This window comes from Lissotriton vulgaris, chromosome 1_2, assembly GCF_964263255.1.
Source record: "Lissotriton vulgaris chromosome 1_2, aLisVul1.2, whole genome shotgun sequence".
NCBI classification, from domain to species: domain Eukaryota; kingdom Metazoa; phylum Chordata; class Amphibia; order Caudata; family Salamandridae; genus Lissotriton; species Lissotriton vulgaris.
The window spans coordinates 268,328,726-268,340,960 of NC_141686.1; the positions used below are offsets into that span (position 1 = coordinate 268,328,726).

The 12,235-nt window shown below is 49.4% G+C and overlaps 1 protein-coding gene across 3 annotated transcripts in view; it reads right to left on the reverse strand.

Annotated features, from left to right (window-relative positions):
* The window catches only part of KDM4A (lysine demethylase 4A), a 500,020-nt gene that overhangs the window by 203,920 nt on the left and 283,865 nt on the right, over positions 1-12,235 (reverse strand). For 2 of the 3 annotated variants that reach the window (XM_086953195.1, XM_086953197.1), the window contains one exon: positions 3,448-3,744. The exons of the other annotated variant lie outside the window; for it this stretch is intronic. In XM_086953195.1, the coding sequence (XP_086809321.1) occupies positions 3,448-3,744 (297 nt within the window). The remainder of the gene's footprint in view (positions 1-3,447; positions 3,745-12,235) is intronic. 3 annotated transcript variants of the gene reach the window in all.

The following is a 12,235-nucleotide window of genomic DNA, read 5'->3' on the forward strand; positions in this document are numbered from 1 at the left end:
GGTTGGGTCTTTTTTCCAGGCCTTTTCAAGGGATCGGCAGAGTTTCTTGGACTTCTTGAGATCATCGTTGAACCATGAGGCTTTCTTGCTGCCAGGTTTGCTTTGACGTTTTTTCAGTGGAGCTAAGGTGTCGGCGGTGTTGGATAACCATAGGGTGAGGTTGGCGGCGGCTTCGTTGGCGTTGGAAGAGGGGGCTGGGGAGTTTCGAAGGAGCGATGCGGAGATTTGGTCAGTGGTGATTTTGTTCCAGTTTCTTTGCAGGGTAGGTTGGGAGTGGTTGATGGGTTTCGGCTTGTTGTAGATGAAGTGAACGCAGCTGTGGTCGGTCCAGAGGAGATCCGTGGTGTGGCTGAAGGAGACATGGTTGCTGGATGTGAAGATGGGGTCGAGTGTGTGACCTGCGATGTGGGTGGGGGAAGTGACTAGTTGTTTAAGTCCGAGGTTGGCGAGGTTGTCCAAGAGGGTGGTGGTGTTGCGGTCGTTGGTCTTTTCAAGGTGAAAGTTGAGGTCTCCCAGAAGGATGTAGTCTTTGGAGGGGAGCGCGTGTGGGGTGATGAAGTCCGTGATGTCTTCACTGAATTTTGCGCGTGGTCCTGGTGGTCTGTAGAGGAGAGTGCCTCTGAGTGTTGTTTTGGGATCGATGTGGATCTGGAAGTGAAGGTGTTCGGAGTTGGCGAGATTGACGTCAGAGCTGGTTGAGATGCGGATAGATTTCTTATGGACGATAGCGATTCCTCCTCCTGTGTGGCTGGTACGGTCTTTGCGGGTGATCTTATAGTCTTCAGGAATGGCATTAGTGATGCCTGGTGCGGAGGAAGCATTCATCCATGTTTCTGTAAGGAAGGCGATGTCCGGAGAAATGGTGTCTAGTAGATTCCATAGGTCAATGGCATGCCTGTGGATCGATCTGGTGTTGAGAAGGATGCATTGTAGGTGGTTGGGGTCGGGAATCTGAGGTGTGGTCGTAGCAGAGATGTTGTCGGTGCCGCTGAATTTGCAGGAGTAGCAGGAGAAAGGGCCATGGGTGTGTCCAGGAGCGGCTTGGACGCAGTTGGGGGCGCGACCGGGGTCGAGGGCTAGGAGGGTGGCGGCATCGTAGGTAATGCGGGGGGGCTGGGAGGGACGGGGGACAGGGGGTCTGGCGCTGGGCGCGGTCCAGGCGCAGACGGGCGTAGACGGGCTTACCTTTGGCGCACCTTCACCTGGTCTGCACACCTGCAGTTTCAAGGTCACCATCTTTATGAAGTCCTCCATTGGGTTTGACAGCAGTTTCCAGCGCCACATCACACCTATGCACCCGTCTTCCCTGGTGCAGGTATCCTGGTTCCTAAGGTATCCACGGGTGGGGTAGCTGTTATGTTACCACTGTTATGCTATGTTACCACTATTTATATAGAGCAACAGCTACTTCAGCAAAGGGGCATCCCGGCGCTGACAGCAGAGCACCTAACTAAAAAAGGTGGAGTAGGGCCACAGGCTACACGGCGGGAAATAGGTATGTTTTAATGGCCTTCCTGAATTCTAAGTAGTTTTTGAGGCTCCGTATGTGGGTAGGCAGCGAGTCCCAGAGGTAAGCCGCCCTGCTGTGGAAGGAACGGCCTCCCGCCCGTACTCTCTGAGACCTAGGGACCGTCACTAGGTATTGACCTAGTGGGGCGGAGGTGATTTGCGAGGACATATGCAGAGACTAGATTGGCCAGGATGCTAGGGGTGTTAAATTTCAGGGCTTTGAAAGTGATGCAAAGTGCTTTGAATTCAATTCTCCTGGCCACAGGCAGCCAATGCAGTCGGCAAATGGTGTCTGACACAGGACAGGACCTATGTAGGCCGAGCAGGGTTCTTGCTTTTATGTTCTGAGCCCTTTGTAGCCTCGCAATTTCTGCCTTATTTGCCCCTAGGTACAGTGAGCAGGCATAGTCCAATCTGGACATCATAGATGCCTGAATGATGATCTGAAGTGTGGGTGGATCAAATAAGCCCAATAGGGGCCTGAGCCCCCCGCAGCAGGTCCCTGCCACCTTTTTGGTTTGAACTTGGTAGCTAAGGGACGAGTCCAGCCATACCCCCAGGTTTTTTACAGCCTGCTGGTGAGGGGTGCACGCCCAAGGCTTTCCGGCAACCAGAGTTCACTCCACAGACCATGGTCCTTCCCTACCAACAATACCTCTGACTTGTTTGCATTCAGCTGGAGGCAGTTGGCGGTCATCCACTCGGCGACTACCGCCAGGTCGTCACGAAATTTCAGGGCGTCCCTCTCAGTGTCACTAGAGAGTGCCACCACCAGCTGAGTATCGTCGGTGTAGGAGACCATGGTTAGTCCCTGTTCCTAGCCACCGAAGCCAACGGTTGAACATAGAGATTAAACAACAGGGGGCTGAGGAAGGAACCCTGTGGGACCCCTTGTTTGATGGGGTGTGTGCCCGAGGCAAAGGGAGGGACTGTGACCACAAACGACCTCTCACTAAGGAACGAAGTAAGCCACGTCAGAGCCAAACCAGCAATTCCCGCCTCCTCCAGGCATTGTAGCAGCATGGCATGTGACACTGTCAAACGCTCTCCAACCTTCTGTCTTCCACACGGTTTCTTCAGGGTCCACTGGGAAGGGTCCTTCCTTAAAATTGCAACTGCGACTTACCCATTGACTTGCATTGATCCTGCAGTTGTGTTCCCACTCTGCACACAGCCTCCATTGTGCTCCTGGTTACTTACCTTGGGTCCCCGGCACTTCTACGTCTTCTGGGTATAGTCCTGACTTGAGTCGTGGTTCGCATACCACTATTTTAGTATGTGGTTTGGACCCCCTTCTGGTGACCACTGTTTATTTCGTGCTACTTACCTGTTTCTATTGCAAAGTATTGTGTGCATTGTGTACATCTCCGGCTAGGAGATATGTTTGTCCAAAGTCCTAACTGATGTAACTCAAGTAGCGCAGAAGTGGAAATCGCGATCGAAACAATACCATCGAAGATAGTTAAAAGAACCAAAGAGTCGTACCGAACTGATTTGTCACACGAAGCAGAGGCACACATGTCCAAACCTAAACAGCAGAGAGAAAACAATCTAACAAAGAAGTCTATGCCCATGCGCAGTATCACCAAGAGGAGGAGTCACCCAATCTCGTGACTCGAAAGACTTCTTCGAAGAAAAACAACTTGCACAACAACCCCGTAACCAAAACTAGATGACAGAAGTATGCAGAGCATGTGTATCTACAGCCACTCATGCCATCGAACATATAAATACAGAATATAAAATAGAGCAACAAATCTATTCCACTAAAAAGTCAAAACAGGACTTGCAAAAGAAATTAGAAGGATGAAGTATGGGTGGAGAAATCCATCCTTAAGCCTCCTTTGCTCTATGTCCCTCATCTGGAACCACCCACGAAAGTTTGATATCTCATTTGTAGGAATGAGGAGACTAGAATCTATAAGAAAAAGCACTCACCTGTTTCTGCTTCTGCTTCCGCGTGACAAAGTCTTTAAAACTCTGAGGTGGATGGGTACTAAATATAGATGGCCATCGAAGGAGCCGGTTCTTCAAAGACCTAACCGAAAGAGAGTCACAGAGTGCGCAGTCAGGCCAGGGATGCTCAGGCCCAAGGCACTGTAGACAAAGATTGTGTGGATCAGCTTCTGGAAACTGTGCAGGGCACGTACGACATCTCTTGAAACCAGTTGTCTGTGGCTGGAGCTGGAGAGCAGAATTGCGTACTGAAGTTGGAGATCCACAGGATATCTTGGACTGAAAATATTAGAGATAAAGAATATAAGAGTCACTATGGCTAGTATCTTGTAAGAACAACTTGGTACATTTAGTTCCTCTTAAGCCAGCCCGGAGAAGGCTAAACAAGATAAGCCTCAGAAAATAGCATTAAAAAAAGCTGCCGACCAGACAGCCAGAAGAGGCATCTTGGATGATTAAAGAGAACCTCAGTCAGTGTGGGCGAACTTGGCGGTGAACTACTCCGTTCCGTCTCATCCCAATTAATAAAACACAAACCTCACATTCCTCTGGTAAAACAACAAGTAACTATCTTTACATGCTACAATGCATTTAGTCATCTCACAAAAGTGAAAATGAAAATATAGCAAGCAGTGAGAGAGGCAAGGATTGTGGGGTACTCTCTAACCTAGGTAGAGAACCAAGCAAATGCCTTTAACACAATGAGCACATCATGCTGAACGATTTGACGGTGGTCCCATCCTCCTAAGACCACCCCAAGCACAGTTATGGGCAAAAATACAATCCCATCCAAAGGCCATGCAAAGCATTATGGGACGAGATTCTAGAATGCAGTGAATATTCTAGTATCCAATATCAAAACATTCCTAGAGAGGCAGCCTCTCCTGGCTCAGCTGAGAACTGATACTATAATATTCACTGCACTCTGGACTCTCGCCCCATAATGCTTTGCTGGGCCTTTGGTTGGCATTGTATTTTTGCCCATACCTTTGCTTGGGGTGGTCCTAGGAGGGTGAGACCACCACTGAATCGTTCAGCATGATATGCTCTTTGTGTTTAAGGCATCAGCTTATCCTCCCCCTAGGTTAGGGGGACCCAAAATCATCCCCTCTCTCATTGCCAGAGTTATATTTCAAAGCTCACTTTTGTGAACTGGTTATATGCTTTTTAGCATGTATAGGTAAAGTAGTTTTATTGAAGAGTTGTGGGTGCAGTAGCTACCTCCGCTACTTGGCGGAGTCTGAGTTTTTGTATGAATTCCGTGTTCTCAATGTAATGTGTAGTTCGCAAATCTACACAACCTCCGCTAGCGGAGCGGAGTTCATTGCCCACGGGTAAACTTCAGACAGTAGACAGATTCCACAGTAAGACAGATCTAGGTTCTAGAGTTAGGCTCTGCTAAAATGAGCACCTGATCAAGACCCTAGAATTCAAAGCCTGTTTCATGCAACAACAAAAGAAGTGAGTGAAGTTTGCCAAGTGGATTTCAGCAGATGCCATCCAGAGGTGTCAAAGTGACTAGCCACATAGTTTGCCTAGGCTTAGATTACAGGTATGCTGATGCTCTTAAAGTGAGGGCTAACATTAGAAGCCTGGGTTTAGGTCTTCAAGTATCTCTTTCATCATAAACTCTATTGCCTGCTCTAGATAAAAAAAACATAAGAGCATCTTAACATCCACATTCTGGATTGGCTGCTCTTTTTTAAGGAGGAAGGAATTGCCCAGGAATGCAAAGATAACTCAGATGCAACAATGTTGGCAGCAAAGGGATGGAGAGGAGGGAGCAGGTTAGTGGGAGGGAAGTGGTGTTTGCCGATTGCGACACATAACCCCAAGATTGCTGCCTGAAGTCTTCCTAGTCTTACAACTTTGGAGCAGCCATCTTTGGGTCAGGTATCACATCTGCAAATGCAAAGAGAAATAAGTCCGACATATTAAGGTCGGGCTCGCACTAAAATCTTTTTAAATACTCTTGAAACGAGCACTACTAAAAATAAAAGGTCTGGTTTGAATGTGCTAATGCATTCACATACAAATAAACAAACGCTGTTTGCATGCGCTGTGAAAGTTTGCAAAAAGGATTGCTTCCTTTAAAAAATGAATAAATGTGAAAAAGAACTGAATGTCACAGTGCAACGACTGAGTTTACTCTTCAGATGTAAAAATCATAAATCAAACAACCAAAAGCATGAATAAAGAGAGAAATACTCCTTTGGACTGAGTCTAAGGCCACCGTATGTGTATTTAATTTCTAATAGAAGTATCCCTGGGAGGAGTTCGTGGAGTTACGCTACGCGAAGTGCAAAAGAAAAAAAAATTCAGCCACACTACACGTAGCTCAGCAAGCGGCGGAGTACGGTAGAGAAATGCGTTCGCGGTGATTGCAGTGCTGGATGCTTGTCCGCACTGTGCAATCACTGCAAGCAGCACCATGCACATCGCAAGCTTTCCTTTCCTGCCGTTCGAGTAGGTCTTTACTCGAGCAGCAACTTTCTCAACGCGAACGGTCAGTTTCTCAATGCGAGCAGTCACGAGCATACACGACCACTCGCAATGAGAAACCTGACCCCCTGGTGCTGAGAAATATCGCCGGGAGGGTTATTTTCCACGATCGCGCTGGCCAACTTGATGTTGGCGAATGCGAGCGAGGAAAAATCCCCACTGGAAGGTGGATTTTCCTCGCTCGCCAACTTAATGTTGGTGAACGTCAGCGAGGGAAAAAACTCCGCTCCGCGAAGCTGAGTTTTTCGGAACTCCGCGAGCTCCGCGTAACATGGAGTGCAAGAAACTCTGCAAACTCCGCAAGCGGAGACGAGTTCACCTCCCAGGATTAAATAGAAGGTCTTCTATTCCGATGCACTGACAACCCAGACCTAAAAAAGGCTGATGCAGTGGGGAAAAACAAAAAGACGACTGCTTTGTGTATACAATGTTTGCATTACATAAATAATTGCTATGTGTAATGAGTTAGTGAACTTTCCAATTGTAAAATAGCCTCTCCGGCATTTCAATGAAAGGACTGTATAGGAGGTACAAGGATACACTAATGAGACAATAGCATGAGGTGAGTAATAAAATGTTACTTACTGGCAATCATAGTTCTTCACCGTGGGATTCCCTCTGAGTTCATAAAATGTAGGATATCTACATGCATGTGTGAGATACGAGATTGTTGCTACACAAGCCAAAATAGCGTACGCTTAATCCCGAAGCTCTGCACTGGCCCGCAATAATCCTGACCTTATGAACCACCACTGGGGACATCATCGGCAACGAGGACCTGTGAGAGGACCATTCGCCCATGGGCACCAAAATGAGTGCTGTCGCACCTCTGGAGGCAGCTGGATGCCAGAGATCAGCAGGACATAAGGATTGAGCCACATCAGTCGGACGCGTGTGCAGACGGCTTGGGGGCCAAGCAGTCCAGGGGACCCGTTCATGTACACAGCGGCGGAGGCCGATGTGAGGGACCAAGACTGTCCCTAGAGGCAGATGAAGACGGTGCATGGCCTAGGCTTGAAGCAGATCAGCAGCCTGAAGAGGCGTGGTCATGCCCAGAGATGAGGCCAGAGTGGTGCAGGCGGAGTGGGGCCTGCTCTGGAGCGACACCAGCCTGTGTAGGACCCGGGAGGTCTCCTGGGAGATCCAGCACATACAGGAAGGCCCGATTCGAGGGCCCCTTCTAACGACAGGGGAGTCCACAGGAAACTACCGGAGAGGCCCCTGCCAACACCGAACGAGGATCAGGACGGTCTTTGGAGGCCTGGGAGTGCTTGCTGACAAGCCCAGAGTGCTGCGGGCGTGGCGGAGTCGCACAAGAGCAGCACCTGCCTGGATGGAACTCGTGAGGCCTGCTGAGCAGCACAGTATGGTGCAGAAGGGGGTGCCCTGGACATGGGGCACCTCCTCCAATATTAGCAGGGCCACCCGGAAGGCCCCTACCCAGCTGGTGAGAACTTCCCCCATAATGAGTGTAGGAGATAAAGGAGAAGAGAGCCTGGGACCACGCCACACATTGAGAACTGCCAGAATTCTCCAGGGATGGCACCAGCTAACCTCACGGTGGGCCAGAGACAGAACAACAGGCGCCATTTACTCCCCCTGAGGTCCCAGCTGGCAATGACAAACACAGCGCAGGGCACAGGGGCCGGAAAGTCACTGGCGGACCGGAGAAACCAGGGGGCACTGCGCCTGGGGACATGAGTGATCAGGCAGAGGTGGAGGTGCGGACAGCACAAGGGAGCCGAGGACATGAGTGATCAGGCAGAGGTGGAGGTGCGCCTGGGGACATGAGTGATCAGGCAGAGGTGGAGGTGCGGACAGCACAAGGGAGCCGAGGAAGGCACAGCAGACGTGGAGGCCCCACCCACAGTGCATGCACTAGACAGGACTTTGGCATGAGGTCCCCCCAGTTGACAATCAGACCTCCCTTTGCTCAGATCTGCAAGGAGACCACAGGTGTGCGTCCGTGCACCTCCTGCGCTAAGTGGAATCCCCAGCGGCGGGCAGGATTTGGGAGTGCTAGATTGCCAGTATCAACACGGAGAGGAACTAGCTGGCTACAGGGTCTAGGGACACCCGGTAGATAGCCCAGCGAAAGGATCACTTGTGGAAGAATACTGGGGGGGAGGGTTGGTGAGAAATTGCTTTACTCCATGGAAGAGACAATCTCACCCTGGACAGCCTAAAACAAAGCCAGCAAACAGAATGCCAGAAAGGAGTATATTACTTACCCTGTAAGCATCTGTTCTTGGCATGCAGAGTTGTAGAGTCACATGCTTTGCATACTCCTGCCATTTAGTGTTGGGTTCAGATGTCTGCAAGTTGTTTTTCTTTGAAGAAGTCTTTCGAGTTACGAGGTAAGGGGACTCCTCCTTTTGGAAATAACGTGCAAGGGCATTTACTCCATTGTTAAATTATTTTCCAGCAAGACGATATGAATGGAGTAAGTAAGTGTAAGTATAGAGATGTCCATGCATGTGGAATGTAAATAGGAACTGCAACGACCATAGTTGTCTGGGGAGGGCGAATATAAATCTATAGCACTACATGCTAAGAACAGATGCTTACTGGGTAAGTAACCTAATCCATTTGAGGCATGTGTACTGCAGATACACATGCTTTGCAAAGACTGTATAGCAGTACCCTCCCAAAGTGGTGGCTAACCAGGGGGCGTTGCAGTGGTTTTAAAAAGTGTTTGACTTGTTGCTGCATCCTGCTGAGGAGGTCGGCAATGCTGTTGTCTGTCCATGAAAGGGGTTCTGCTAGCAGTTGTATTTTGTGATGTATTGCCCAATGCCAAATGGTCTGAGAGAGAGGTGTGAAACTGTACAGATGTTGCCCCCACCCCCCAACCCCCTGTTTTTGTACACAGTCCATGGCAGTCCTATTGTCCGTCCGAACTAGGACAGCCTTGCCTATAAGGTGAGGTAGAAATACTTTGAGCACTAGGTGAATAGCTTGAAGCTCTAGGTAGCTGATGTGGAGACTTCGGTGTTTGATGTCCCATAGTCCCTGAACTGATAGGTGTTGTAAGTGGGCAAGCTATCCTGCGAGGATGCGTCTCCTGTTAGCACAGGGTCGACAAATGGCCACCCCTTTGATAAGTTTTGTGTGTTCCACCACTGCAGAGAGCGATGGGTGCGGCTGTCTACCAACACTAGATCTTGTAGTTGCCCCTGTAATTGATTCCATTGAAGTGCTAAACATTCCTGCAAAACATGCATGTTCATGCTTGCATGAGGCACTATGGCAAGGCATGATGCCATCATACCTATAAGTTGCATAAAAGTTCTCACTGTTAGATACTGACTGATTTAGAGGTATTAGTGTTTGAAAATGTTGAATCCTGTCTGCACTTGGATAGGCTACACCTGTTTGAGTGTTAAGCATAGCTCCTAGGCAGGGCTGCAGCTATGAAGGGTAAATACGGGATTTGTGGGCATGGACTATGAATCCCAGCTGAAGTAGAAGATTTATGGTAATAGGAGTGTACTGTTGACACCTGTGGTATGTGTTGGCTTAGATAAGCCAATCGTCTAGATATGGAAAGACACAAATGTGTTGTCTCCTTAGATGAGCTGCTACCACTGCAAGGCATTTATTGAATACTCTGGGTGCAGTAGTAACTCCGAATGGGAGTACTTTGAACAAATGCTTTCCTGCTATCACAAATCCGAGATATTTGTGATGTGCTGGGTGAATAGGGATGTGTCCTTTAGGTCTAGTGCTGACATTGTCACTTTGCTGTAAGAGTGGAAGCATTAGCTGAAGTGTGACCTTATGGAAGTGCTCTGATAGTATGTATAGGTCTAAAGGCCTGAGACCTAAAATTGGCCGTATAGAAGAACAAGTTACTTACCTTCGGTAACTATGTATCTGAAAGAGACATAGGTTATAGATTCCTTACCTTAGAATTACCCCTAGGCGCAGACTTGACCCGGAGTATTTTTTCTGCGCATCGGTAGGTGGCATCGGTCGACTCAGCATCTGTCGTGGTGGTCAGCGGGACGACGTTGTGGTGTCTACTTAGACGCCGCAACTGGGCGATGACGTCAGTTCTGACACGAATTTCCACACCAGAAGCGCACAAGACACTGGCCAATGGTACGCCTCAACTAGGGCCCTGTAAGGGAGTCCCTATCCCTAGAAGCGAGTTCGCAGAGCTGGGAGGGAGGTTGGGGCAGTAAGGAATCTATAACAAACCTATGTCTCTTACAGATACATTACCAAAGGTAAGTACCTTGTTCATCTCAAAGAGACAGTTAGTTATAGATGCCTTACCTTAGAATAGATATCACAGAAATACCATACCCTGAGGAGGGTCTGCGAACCAAGTACACACCAGAAAGTCCTGGAGGACAGAACGGGTAAAGTAGCCGTCCCTCCGGACTGGACTATCCAGGCAGTAGTGTCCGGCGAACATGTGCATTGATGCCCACGTGGCCGTCTGGCAGATGTCAATAAGTGGGACTGCACATAAAGCAGTAATTGCTGCCGTAGCTCTAGTGGAATGTGCCCGCAGCTCCACTGGAGGTTCCTTTTTTGCGAAAGCGTAACAAATCTTTATACAAAGGACAACCTATCTTGAGATGGTACGCTTTTTGACAGCCTGCACTTTCTTGGCACCCATATAGCCAACGAAAAGTTGATTGTCCATCCGGAAATCTTTAATGCGGTCAAGGTAGCAGGACAGCGCACGTTTAGGGTCTAGACCATGGAGTTGGACGGGTGTGTAGGTGGAAAAAAGGAGGGCAGAGTGATGGTTTGTCCTATATGAAAAGGAGTAACTACTTTAGGAAGGAACCAGCGTCTCGTCCTAAGCACCACTTTGTCCAGATGTACAGAAAAGAAAGGGGGCTTAAAAGAAAGAGCCTGAAGCTCACTCACTCGGCGAGCAGAGGTGATGGCAACAAGAAAGGCAGTCTTCAGAGTAAGGAGCCTGAGAGGACAGTTGTGAAGAGACTCGAAGGGAGCGCACACAAGATTCAAGTCCCACTGAGGCATTATGAAAGGAGATGAATGAAAGAGGTGAATAATGCCCTTAAAGAACCTGTTAACAATAGGGGACTTGAACAAAGAGGGCTGATCTGGTAGCCGAAGAAAAGCAGAAATGGCTGCCAGATAGCCTTTAAGAGTGCCCAGAGCTGAGCCCTGCTGGGCCAAAGAACGAATGAACAAAAGAACTTCAGAAAGAGGGGCAGAGAGGGTATCCACAGCCTTTGCTGTGCACCATACCACAAACTTGTTCCATTGACAGGAGTATAACGTTTTGGTGGAGGGACGCCTGGTTGCCAAGATGACATTACAGACTTCAGGTGGAAGGTCAAAAGCTGTCAACTGTCGCCACTCAATCTCCTGGCAAGGAGGTGGAGGCAGGACAGGTTGCAGGTGGAGGACCGCCCCCTGCTGTTGCAACAGAAGATCCTCGCCTGATCAGAGGATCAATAGCCATGCTCAGCAGATCAGGGTACCAGACTTTTCGTGCCCAGTCAGGGGGCCACAAGAATGACTTGGGCCCGGTTGCGCTTGATCTTCTTCAGCACTCGAGGGAGAAGTGGAACAGGCTGTAATGAGCTCGCAAGTTGCGAGAGGCTCATTAATATTAATGAGCCTCGCAATTTGCAAACCCATTGGGAATCGCAATCAGTGTGAAATACACTGTTGTACATCGGAAATTGCGCCTTGGTGTTGGGTGAGGAAAATGGGATCACCCAGAGCCTTGCGGTGGCGAGGGGCAATCGTCCGTTCCACAGGAGCCCATGTGCTGGGCTTGGACCAAGTGAGGGCGTCCGTGAGGGCTTCAATGAAGGGCAAGAGGGGTTTTGAGGAAGTTAACGCAGGTTGAAGCACCCCTGTCAGGAGGTCAGTCCTGACTGATAATGTTGTGAGATCCAGACCCAAGGTCCCTGTTGCCCTATGCACCACCACACTCCATCCTCCATAGCTAAGGTAGGGGGAGGAAGCACCCCAAGGTCTGGGGAAATGTCCTGACCACTGGTGTCCCCCAATTCCTCTCTCTAGTCCGGTTTGTCCAGACGGTCTGCCAAAGGGTTCAGCGACCCCTCCCAGTCCTCATCACCACCTTTAGGGTGACTGGGAACACCTGGGATGAACAAGGGAACAAAAGTACCCTCCGTGGTTGGTCCGGCTCCGGGTCCATCTCAGGGATGGGGACGGGGGTGGCTGGGGGCACGGCCAACATCAGGGGGCGTTGTCACTGGGTTCGGTGCTGGGGAATGTCGATCAGCATCGATCTGGATCTAGGCCT